Here is a 12,596-nt window from a genome sequence, read left to right as displayed (position 1 = left end):
TAAAACACGTACCATTTGAGTACTTGTAAACACAATCAAAGGCAAGAGACAACAACCTGAGATATAGGTACAAGAGGAACCTGTCTCAGTTTATAATTTTTCTGCAACCCCCTTAGTTCTTGCTGGGAAACCTCATCAAGCAGTGTGGCAACCTCAATCTGTCCGTGCCTCAGAAGCCACATTGAGGCTCTTCCCTGTGGTCTTCATGCTGTTGCAGCTGTTTGCCAGCTGTTTTCCTGATAGGGGCTGCAGATGGGAGCTTGCTGGTACTTAAGTCCTGTTTTTGTAATTAAAGGCGGTTCATTATTAGAACTAACATGTGGCACGTCACACCACAATGAGAACAAACCGATTAATCTTGAGTGGAGCATGTTTCTGCAGGAGAGGGTAAAAACGACACCTCCCAGCAAATGGATTAAAGTTGTTCCTGGGTTCCTTTAGCCAAGTGTCTCTGTTGTTCTTCTGTAAGAATTGGCATTTTACTGTCTTCCCTTAGCTAAGTCATGCTTGTTTGGCACTTTTTAATCCTGTGTCAAAGTTGCTCCTATTTAAAAGAACTTAGAAATGGATTTTTACCTGTTTAGACGTTCACAGATTCTACTGTACATTTTTTAATTATTAACAATTAAACTATTATTAAATGACCTTTTTTCTTTTTTAAATTAAGTAAACTCTGAATTAAAAATATTTGAAGTATCTACTTTAAGAAACCTTTATAAATATTTTAAGTATTTGATTATTGTATATCATTTAATCTGTGACTTCCTAGTCACTTAGAAAATCATATCTTCATGGGGGAAAAACATCATTCTACATTATTAATTTTCAACTGACCTTTTCCGTTTCTTAGCTTAGACCCCAAGATCTTGATATCTGTGCTGCTGTTTGTCATTTGTTATTCTGCGGCTATTTGGTAGAGATTGTAAAGACATGAAATCCCGTGATAGGCAGGAGAGAGAGTGAGCTAGGAAATAGAGTGGAGGAGAGATTTACAGTGCTAAGCCTCTCAAGCTGATGGAGTTGTTAACAGAAGATGTGCATCAGGAAATCAAGAGGAAGACACTGGTTAATGTCAACTCAGCAACACAAACACAACAACGCAAACCCCACTGCAAGGGGGCTGAGGGCAAGACTGAGAGTAGAGACACAGGCATAGGCTGGCGGTTTACTCATAACAGCCCGTCCTTCAGCCCACACTCGGCATGGCGACGGGCCAGTGCAAGCACCTCCAGCATAACAAATACTATCATCTGAAAATTCCCAAGAGACTTAAAAATAAAATTAAGGCTCGCTGAGTAAGCTAAGACCTGTTTCATCCGCCACATGACTTGTAGCTCTTTTGGATAGGGTTAAAGAAGATGAAGACCAAGGTAATGTAACTGTAGGAAGGGATCAAGTGAGAAAATTTATTATATACTCACTGTCTATAAAATACACATGAAGCTAATGTGTATCATATTGATGTCTTGAGGGGGGAGTATGTTATGCCAAAATACCTTTTTGCACAAAGGCTTCTAAAAGTGAATCTGTGTGTAGTTACCAGTGTTAAAAGAATGAACCAGAGCTAAAATCAAAACACTGTAACGCTTGAGAACTTGGGCTATTTTAAACTGTTAAGAATGTTCAACATTGCTTTACTGTGAGCCCTAATTTATAGGAACAGTGGCTGAAAGCACTTTTGTCTCTTTTTTTAAAACACTTTTACTGCCTCCTTTTTCATTAGTTATATTAGTTTTCCTAGCAATTATTTTCATCTGTACCTGCCTTTCTAAAGAAAACTAGTAATTTTATTGAGCCTAAAACATTTCAGTGGACAAGTACAAATTATATATATTCAGAGATTTAATGCAACGGTGGAACTCTAATAGATCGTATCTGTATCATACTGTATTTTAGGTTTCAGCAATTAAATAATAGAAAAGCATTCCAGAAAATACGTCTCCAGCTCATTTGTTTTAGCTGATAATCCATAATGCAATTAATTACTGTAGGAAGATCACTATTAATGATATGACTTGTAAAAATTCACTTATGCTTTTATTGCTTTTTTGCCATGTATTCTGCAGTTTCACGTGGCAGGACTTTGCTCCTTCTATTCTAAATAAGTTCTGTTTAAAATTAATGAAAAAATGTGCTTATCTGTTTATACATATATAAATTATGAGATTAGATTTGCAGATAATAACTAACTCATGGATAATGGAAATATTTTAAGGTCCAGAAATGACTGGTGTTTTATGTATTTTCTAGGGAGTCAAGGGCACAAAAAAGGGGCACGAACACCCAAGGTTCCTAAACAGGGCGGCATGAACTGGGCAGACCTGCTTCCTCCGCCTCCTGCACATCCTCCCCCACACAGCAACAGCGAAGAGTACAGCCTCTCGGTAGACGAAAGGTAAATTGCAGCTCAGATGTAAATGGCGTAGGATCATGTAAACCCATACAAATAACTGCCAAACCGGATTGCGAAGAGGAAGTTGGTTCCTAAATCCCACAGTCGTCCATAAATAGAATGATGCTGATCACTAGGACCAAAAAACCCTACTCGAGGCTGTCCAAAAGAGAATCCTGCTTTGGAAGCTTCTTTGGGAACTGAAAGGTTTACTTTTTTTTTTTTATAATTATTTCTTTCTTTATTTTTCTGTGTTACTGAGGATTGAAACCAGGAACATTCTACCTCTAAGCTAATCTCCAGTTCTTTTATCATTTTTTATTTAGAAACAGGGTCTCACTAATTTGTTGAGACTGGCCTCAAACCTGCAATCCTCCTGTCTCAGTCTCCCAAATACTGGGGCTGCAAGTGTGCGCCACCATGCCTGGCTTCTGAAAATTTTATATACATATGTGTATACATCACATGTATGTGTGTTCATATATGTGCATATATGTGCACACATACATATATAAAATCATGACTATACATGACCTGATATATACACATATATGTATTTTTAAAGCACGCATGGATATGAATACACATGAGTGCTTATATATAATTTTCAAATTACAGTCATGCGTTGCATAAGGCCCTTTCACTCAATATCAGACTACATATGTGATGGTTGTTCCATAAGAGTAAAATGAAACTGTAAAGTTCTAATTCCTAGTATTTTCAGTGCACCTTTTCCATGCATAAATATACATATATACATATATATATATATATATTTATATATATACACACACACATATATATACATATATATATACATATACATATATCTTGATCCACAAATACGATTATTTGTCGTTGCTTTCAGTATTAAGCATGCTGTGCAGATTTGTAGCCTAGGAGCACCAGGCCATTATTTAGCTTAGGTTACAGTGGACATAACATGTAGGTGTGTCTAAGTCCCTCTGTGATGGTCACACAATGTTGACATCATCTCACACATCACTTCTCAGAACGACAGGATCAGGTGGTACCGACTGCATTAGAATACCAATGGCACAACTTTAAGTTTCCATAAAATAACCTTTCTTTATTCTTATCCTATTAACCTATCTTTCAGAGTAATTATCCTCTTTTGCTGAAAAGTGTTTGTAGTTTAACTCAAAAGTGTTTGTAGTTTAATGAGGATCAGTAATCCATGTAAAATAATTAGGAAATTAGTGGGCTTTTTCCTTGCTCCAGAATCTGTGTAATTGTACCCAGACAAAACAGTTGCTTCACTAGTAGGATTTTGATCCTACTAGTGGGATCCTAGTGATCCAACTACTCACTTGACTTGGAGAATTAACTACAAAAAAAAAAAAAAAGAAGAGAAGGAAGGAAAGAAGGAAGGAAGATACAAGAAAGGAAAGGAAAAAGAAATCTACCAAAAATGTTTCTAAAGTGGCTATCATGAGCATAAAGGCTTTCTATTTCATATTCCATAAAAAGCCTTTTAGAGTTCCATCTCTGCCCAAAGCAAAGCCACTGTACTTCTCTTTTCAAAAAAAAATTTAAAAAATGTATTTTCAAGTACATTTCTTATATAAAAATATTTAAAGGTAGTAAATTATCATTATCTATAGTAGTTATGTTTTATAAAGTTACAGTAAACAATGAATTAGTGAGTACTGAACCATTACTCCTAGAGAAAATACAAGGTTAGATTCTTTTAACCTCGGGTCACAACATTTTTGTCAGTGTATTGCCTTTTTTATGAGGGATTCATTTAAATAAAGTTTGCTTAATATGTGTCTTTTCACTAATATGAAGCACAGCTAACCTCACTATCTTATTTCTGTGTAAATATATGTGTTAAAAATATATTTTCCCAGCCGGACATGGTGGTGCATTCTTGTAATCCCAGCATTTGGGAGGCTGAGACAGGAGAATCGGGGTTCACAACCAGCCTCAGCTACTTAGTGAGGCCCTTTGCAGCTCTGTCAGACCCTGTTTAAAAGTAAGGAATAAAAAATAGGGCTGGAGGTGTAGCTACATCCCTAGTACCACCAAAAGTAATTATGTGTGTGTGCGTGTATATATATATATATATATATATGCATATATATTTTTCCCCATAAGACACATTATAGTCTTCTTATGTTAGGAGCACTTTAGCATTTTCTTTGGATGCTACTTAAAATGGGGGAAATCACCAATATTAAGCACAAACATTTATAAAATAAGACATAAATGTGCTACTAAATCAACTTTTTTATATGAGAGTCCACACAAGTAGAAAGCCGTATTGTTTTTCCTTGGTAAGGCATATATGTATGTCATGTGGCTCAAGTTTTTTGCCATCTTTTCGCATGCGTGGGGATAAGCATGAAAGTGTCGCACTCTTAATTTTTGTGTTACAAATAAATTTTTGCAGAGTCAGCAAAGTTGCAAAATGAAATCTGCAAGTAAAGAAGTTCAGTTCACGTGGATAAGCTCATTTTCCAGGTTACTTTAATGTTATTTTAGTTTACAAAAAGAAGGATTAAAATGAAATAAGTTGGTATGGGTAAAACAAAAAAGAAAAGAAAAATGATAGAGGAGATCCAACTCTACCCCAAAGGAAAAAAGCTGATTTTTAACTAGAAAGAATGAAGGTTTTCTGATGTGCTCGTAGTTGTTCTTGACCTTGAAAATGAGAAGGTCCCCAGTGAAGAAGAGGGGTTTTATGGACACTAGGACCACACAGAGATGTGGACTCCTGCAGGACTAACAGGAAACACATGGAAGGAATGAGGAAGCTGGGGAGGCAAATGTGAGCCAGATTGTGCAGATACTTGAGTGCTTGCATGGCCTTTTCCTTGTATTCTCTTAGCAAGTAGAGAACCATTTATGACTTTGGAGCCAGTGAATGGCCCGGGAGTGGCTTGGACTGTGTAGTAAAGTGATGTGAGAACAATGTGGCCAGAGTGAAGGAAGGAGCGAATGGAGGCAAAGACTTCAATGAAGACTATGGTAGATTCAAAGACTAGTGCATGCAATAGCTAAAAATAAGGGAATAGATGGAAAGAGTGTTTATGGGTAAAACAGAAAGGAATTGGGGAATAGTTCAATGAAGAAGAGAGGAAGGGGTCATTCTCTACAGGATTTCTGGTTTGGATGAGTTATCAAATGGCGTGATTAAAAAAAAAAAACTTCAGAAAAGTGACAAGGATGGGATATTAGGATCTGGAAAGTAGGAAAAGGTACAAAGCCACCAGAGTGTTTGAGCATCTGCTTTCCCAAGATAAGGTAAACAAGGCAGGTGGAAGAGAGAAGAGGAAGCCAGTGCATGTGCATAACTGGAATCCCAGTACTTGTGAGGCTCAGAGGGGAGGATTGCAGGTTTTAGGCCTACCTCAACAACTTAGACCCTAAGCAACTTAGCAATACCTGGTTTCAAAATAAAAAATGAAAAGGGACTGAAGGTATAGTTACAGGTAGAATGCCCCTTTGTCAATTTTTGGTAGAGAGGGGGAGAATGAAAACATAATTTTTAGAAGGCAAGATACAGCTGCCATTCTAATCAGTAAATGCGTACCCTTGGGTAAGAGAAAAGAGAAAGCATGAATAGCCCCTGATTCATCTTGATTCCCACACAGCCCTAAGAGAGAAGTAAAAGGCCACTTTATTGTTTAAGGGCATTGTATGTTGCATTCACCATCCTGAATTTAAACCAAGTAGTTTGTTTTGTGTTCAACTGAAGAAATAACGATCTATTACAATTTCAGAGGAAAAGTGGATTGTATTGGACAAAATGAGTGGATTTCCAATATATTTTCTCTTTGAAAGAATTTAAAGAGTAATTTTCACAGAGTTTAGATCTTTACCTTCAGGTCATGTTCAGTATTATCTTTGAGTCTTCCTCAAAAATATGTTGAATGGGTGTGGGGCAAAATATACCAAATACATTTCAGATGTACTAAGCTAAACTCAGTTAAGTGATTTTCCTTATTGCATGATTTCTCAGCCTGTATAATAGGCTAACATAAGTTGCAATCTGCCAGACAAGAATAGTCTATGTAGTAATTCACAAACCTTATGACAGTGAATACCAAGCTTTATCCCCTTGACCTTTTTATGTTTTGTTTTTGAAAGAGGGACTCCCTAGGTTTCTGAGTGTCTGGCTACATTGCCAAGGCTGACCTCAACCCTTCAATTCTCCTGTCTGAGCTTCCTACCTGACTAGTGAATTTTCCTTAACAGTAACTCCTAATATGACCCAGAACCTTCAGACTTGAAAAACAACTCAAAGCTGATATTCCACTTACTATCCAAATAGTTTCTTTGGTTAACCTGAAGTAAGTCTACATGTTCTTATAATTTGTTTTAGCTATGACCAGGAAATGCCATGCCCTGTACCACCAGCAAGGATGTATTTGCAACAGGATGAGTTGGAAGAGGAGGAAGACGAGAGAGGCCCCACACCTCCTGTGAGGGGAGCAGCTTCTTCTCCAGCTGCCGTGTCCTATAGCCATCAGTCGACTGCCACTCTGACCCCTTCCCCCCAGGAAGAGCTCCAGCCCATGTTACAGGATTGCCCAGAGGAAATTGGCCATATGCAGCACCAGCCGGACAGGAGGTATGTGACAGCCATCTTTGCTGATGAATCAGATAATTTCTACTTCTCCATGGCATTTATTCAATGCTGCTATTCATGAAGTAATTTTTAAATTATGTGAGCATTTTCTAGGAGTATCAGCCCACAATAAGGCCAAATAGTGACCATATCAAGTAATATTGTTGAACATCTCATTAGACTAATTGATCTCAGTGAACTTGCAACCATAAAATAATGTATACTGGCAGTCACCTACTTACAGTAATTACATTCATATACATATGGCTGGCTAATCCCTGAGCATGTTATTATTAGTGAATGTTTTTGGACTTTAGTTTTCCTTGTGCAAGGGTAAGTTGCCTCTTTGATCTACAAAAAGGTGGATTTTCTTTTGTCTTTTAAAGTTAAGTACACCTACTGATGTGCTCTCTCATAAACTGTGATGTCACAGAAGAATGAGTTTGATATATTTGTTTTATGTTGATTTCAGTTACCTTTGTTTTGATATAGATGTTAGATTGTAATTGTTTTATCCATACTACTAAACAAAGTATGTGTGTGTGTGTGTGTGTGTGTGTGTGTATGCTGTGTTTGCACATGCTTAAGCTTACATTTTTTTCAAACCTGTATATTAAGCATCACCAACCAATACATTTTTGTTATATGTGGCTTCATTTGCCATTTCTACCACATAAAAGCTATTACTGCATCATGTTAGCTCTTTTCTCATTGTTGATGGTATTTGTTTGTACTATTTTATTGCTCCTGACATATTATATTATACATCTATTGCTCTCCATGTTCCTAATATCATTTGACACTGAGTATATTATTTGTCTCAGAAGATTGTCCTTCAATATTCTTGAATGAATAGCAAATCCTGGTTTATGCTGCTTGGATCGTACTCTGTAGCTCAAAACAGAATTGGTAATGTTTACTAACTATTCTGTCATTAAGAAGTTATTACTGAATTCAAATCATGCACTCTCTAAACAGAAGTAGTTAAATTTTCTCATGACAAGGGGGAAATTGGATTGCCATCTATTTAAATTTGAATATTAACGCTTGGAACATCATGAAGGTTGAAATCAAATAAGCTATCTTTTTTTCTCAGTAAAGTCACAAGCCCCCTCCACTACTCTTATTAGAAGCAAATGAAAGACTAACCAAGCATGGTGGTATACACCTATAATTCCAGCACTTGGTAGGATCAGACAGGATCCCAGGTTGGAGACCAGCCTCAGCAATTTAGAGAGGCCCTTTGCAATTCAGTGAGACCCTGTTTCAAAATAAAAAAATATAATAGAGCTTGGAGTATAACTCAAAGGTGGTATGACTCTAGGTTCAGTCTCTAGTACCACAAAGAAAAAAAAAAGAAAAAATACTAATAGAGATGGTGAAGCTCTAAAATACCTGAACAGTCTTCTTGTTTTCTTTCTCTCCTTTCTTTCTTTCTTTCTTTCTTTCTTTCTTTCTTTCTTTCTTTCTTTCTTTCTTTCTTTCTTTCTTTCCAATACTAGGGATGGAAGCCAGGGACATTTACCTCCAAGCTACACTCCTACCCCTACTTTCTTTTCCTTTCTTTTCTTCCTTCCTTCCTTTCTTCCTCTCTCTCTTTCTCTTTCTTTCTTTCTTTCTTTCTTTCTTTCTTTCTTTCTTTCTTTCTTTCTTTCTTTCTTTCCAATACTAGGGATGGAAGCCAGGGGCATTTACCTCCAAGCTACACTCCTACCCCTACTTTCTTTTCCTTTCTTTTCTTCCTTCCTTCCTTTCCTCCTCTCTCTCTCTCTCTCTCTCTCTCTCTCTCTCTCTCTCTCTCTCCCTTTCTTTCTTTCTTTCTTTCTTTCTTTCTTTCTTTCTTTCTTTCTTTCTTTCTTTCCAATACTAGGGATGGAAGCCAGGGGCATTTACCTCCAAGCTACACTCCTACCCCTACTTTCTTTTCCTTTCTTTTCTTCCTTCCTTCCTTTCTTCCTCTCTCTCTCTTTCCTTCTTTCTTCTTTCTTTCTTTCTTTCTTTCTTTCTTTCTTTCTTTCTTTCTTTCTTTCTTTCTTTCTTTCTTCAGGGTCTTACTGAGTTTCAAAGAGCATCGCTAAGTAACTGAGACTGTCCAGGAACTGCAATCCTCCTGTCTCTGCCTCCCGAATGCTGGGATTACAAGCGTGCGCCACCACGCCTGGCTACTTCCTTCATTTTTCAACATTCCCTTTCTTTTTCCCACTCCTTTCTGTCTTGAACTCAAATATTCTTTCTGTCTGGCTCATTATTTTTTCCTTTCTTCCTTAAGTCCTTTCCACCTTATTAAAGAAAAGCCAGTTGGTCTTTGTCTTGATAATACAGCCTTATCCTCCTTTTGCAATCCTTCCTGCTCTTCATGGTTAACTCCTACATTTATACTTTTCCTTTTCTAAGGCTTCTCTCCCAGTTCCATGATCCCCTATAGCTTAGTATGATCTGTGCTTCCCTTTCTCACATCTCAGCCCATTGCCTTCTGACCTTTGGCCTCTGCAGTTTTACTTCCATCAGTCTGCTGAAAGCCACCTCCTAATGGTGGGATCTAAAGGCTCCTCAGTCTTTATTATACATAAGCTTTCTGCAGCAATGTCAATTTTATAAATTGTTGTGAGACTCAAATGAGATAATGTATGTTAAGTATCTGAAGCAAGGGACATATTTAACAAATAATCGTTCCCGTCTGTCTTCATGTTTATGGATCACCCTGGCACTTGGTCTAGCTATTACTTATATTTTAATGGCTGCCAGCTTTATTTAGCCAGCCCAAACCATCTCCCTGTGTGTCATGATGATAGTTTCCCTAGGACATCTTCATGTGTCCAGATACAAAGCTGAAAATCTTTGCAGCGAACTTTCCAAACTCGCTCCTTGTCCTACTATAATGTCTGTCTCATCTAGAATTACCAGCCATTATTTATTTAGCCGGGGTATTAAAACTAAAATAGCCAACGGCATAGGCAAAATCATAGAAAATACCTTTGCCATTTTGAAATCAGCTTAATTAGCCTACTGTTTTATTTCCCTTATTTTCTTTATATTGTTCCATAGATTAAAATATTTATACCCTGTTTTTTTGAATGATAATCTCAAAATGGCTTAAGACTTTAATTTTGTATTTCTATTCCTGTAGCTGTGGGGACAGGGCCTCAGTTCCCATCCACTGAAATTTTTCTGTATTTTTAAAATGATTCTCATTTTTCTTCCCTCTTTTTCTGTCTCCTCTCACATGATCTCTGCACACAAGTCTGGATAGGTCTCCTCCGTTAAATCAGTTCAACTGTTTAGCTCATTATTCAAAGCCTTTCACAATCCTTCCCTCTTTACTTACCCTTTCCCCCATTCCTTTCACATACTTTTTCTAATTAGTCTCTTGGAAAATTTCTGAATTTATCATAAGCTCACCTAGCATCCTAGTCTTGCACGTGCTGTTTTTTGATGATTTGTTAAGCACTTCTCCTCTATCCAAGTCCTACTCAAATGATACTCTTTCTGTGAAGCTTTTGTCTGGTTGCCTGGCTAAGAGCAACCAAACATTTGACTCTTGACAAAGTTCCATCTAAATATCTGTTACCATGATAATCGGGTTTCATATTTCTTTAGCATTTGCAATTTGTACTTCCATTACACCTTGAACCTTGAATGTTTAAATTCAAAGTTCTTTGAGGACTGAATTTGTATCTTACATCTTTGAGTTCCTCATAGCTTTTTCAGTATTTGATGAATGGAATCCGATACTGGAAATGACCTCATTCTACTGTTTCAGGGTGATGAATACTTGTATGAACTCGAATTGGACATATATAACTGGGAAATGCATTAAATACCTGCACTTGCAGTCAAGTTCACTGTATTTAGCCTTTTCAAAAGGCACTGTTTTCAGTCTCACTAGGTTGCTGAGAGTACCACTGAGTTTCTGAGGCTGGTCTCCAACCTACAATCCTCCTGTTTCAGCCTAGCAAGTGTTGCGATTACAGGCATGCACCACCACACTTGGCCTGTTGATAACATTTTAATGTAGACATTTGGGTTAATTGTGTGCTGTAATTTATTTTACCCATTCCTAAATGCTGGCAATGAAATCATCTCTACCTTTTTGATATATTGGAATCTCATCTGTAATTAATGCCTTAAATGGAGCCTCTTTTCAATCCTTTTACCTATTCAAATGTCAGTCCCTTCAGCAGATGACTTCTATTCCTTATCATCCTGCCACTTCCCTAATGATGCACTCGTTAGAGATAGATAGCTATTTCTCTGCAGATCTCATCCCATATATCCAAGCACTTGTTCCCGCATATTTTTACTGCCTAAGATGGCTCTGAATGATACACATATATCCAGCCATAAATGCACTTTCCTTGTTCCAACAGCCATTTTCTCTTGCCTGCATTATAGTAATGTTCCGCTAAGTGGTCTTGTCGCCTTTGACCCTGCCCCTTGCTCCAATCTATGTGCCTGCTTAGACTGTGCAGAGGCATTTTCCTAAAATGCAATGCTGATCAAGTCTCTGCATTGCTTAAAATATCTCAATGGCTTCCAATTTCCCTTAAAATAAAGGCAAGATTCCTTAATGTAGCAATCAAGACCCTTTGTGATCTGACCCCTCTGCACATCCTCCTTACCCACTGTCATTCCCCCACCACTGTCTGCATTGTGTTATTCTTAAGTTTCTTCCAGTTCCTGGAATGAGAACACTTCCTACCTATCTCAAGATCTTTTTACATGCTGCCCAACTTCCTGGAACACCATTATTCCTTTTCCTTTTTTGAGTTAACACCTGCACATCCTTTAGACTCAAGATTGAATGTTGGGTCCTCCTTTCCTGAAATTCCAACTAAGGACAGGGAGCCAATTCTGTGTATCATGGTGCTTAATTAATACTGCAGCATCATTGCATATATAACTGTTTGTCTCCTCCACTGGACTGCAAGTCCCTTCAGGCAAGAACCATATCCATTTTACTAGGCTGAATTCTGAACTCCTAACTTAGTGTCTCAGTTTTTGTTTCTAGCGTGGTCTAACAAACTATTCTAAAACTTGGCACCCTACAACAACCATTTTATTTTATTCATATTCCCATAAGTCAGGGATTGTGAAGATTCAGCTGGACAATTCACATGGCTTTCACCAGGTTCTTGGGACTGGAAGATCTCCTTCCAAGTTAATTTTTTTTCACTCATAATCCGAATGTCTCAGTGCCCCCTTGGCATCCTTCTCTCTCTACCTCTGCAAGGAGTTTTATCCTTCAAGGATTTGCCACATTGCCCAAGCTTCACATAACAGAGGGTTGGTTACTGACACTTCTAAGCTTGCAGCTGGATTCAAAGAAGGCAAAAAAAAATATTTAACTGTTAGACCAATTAAGTACTATACTCATAACATGGGAATATTCTTCTGCTACATTTGAACTGGTCCAAGAAGTCATACGGTCCATCCGGATTCTCTTTCTTGATGAGCATCTTTCCTCTCTTGATGAGAGATCATTTCTTGTTGTGGGATGACTCGGAAGATCATTTGTAATGGGAAATATTGCTGTGGACATTTGAAAAACTATGAGTCTTCCATGGCCAGTTACATAGCTAGCTTGTGTTCAGCGTGTATGTCTTAAAA

At 37.6% G+C, this 12,596-nt stretch overlaps 1 protein-coding gene across 1 annotated transcript in view; it reads left to right on the top strand.

Moving 5' to 3' along the window:
• Positions 1 to 12,596, top strand: part of ROBO1 (roundabout guidance receptor 1) — a gene marked incomplete at both ends in the record, with an annotated part of 827,137 nt that overhangs the window by 792,601 nt on the left and 21,940 nt on the right. Inside the window, 2 exons of the mRNA XM_080696486.1 lie at positions 2,251 to 2,395; positions 6,744 to 6,992. Of these exons, the coding sequence (XP_080552612.1) occupies positions 2,251 to 2,395; positions 6,744 to 6,992 (394 nt within the window). The remainder of the gene's footprint in view (positions 1 to 2,250; positions 2,396 to 6,743; positions 6,993 to 12,596) is intronic.

The sequence above is a fragment of the Muscardinus avellanarius genome (genome assembly GCF_963383645.1).
Source record: "Muscardinus avellanarius genome assembly, chromosome: 5".
Classification (NCBI taxonomy): Eukaryota; Metazoa; Chordata; class Mammalia; order Rodentia; family Gliridae; genus Muscardinus; species Muscardinus avellanarius.
Note: the sequence above shows the minus strand (reverse complement) of the source record. Positions and strands in the feature narration are given on the sequence as shown.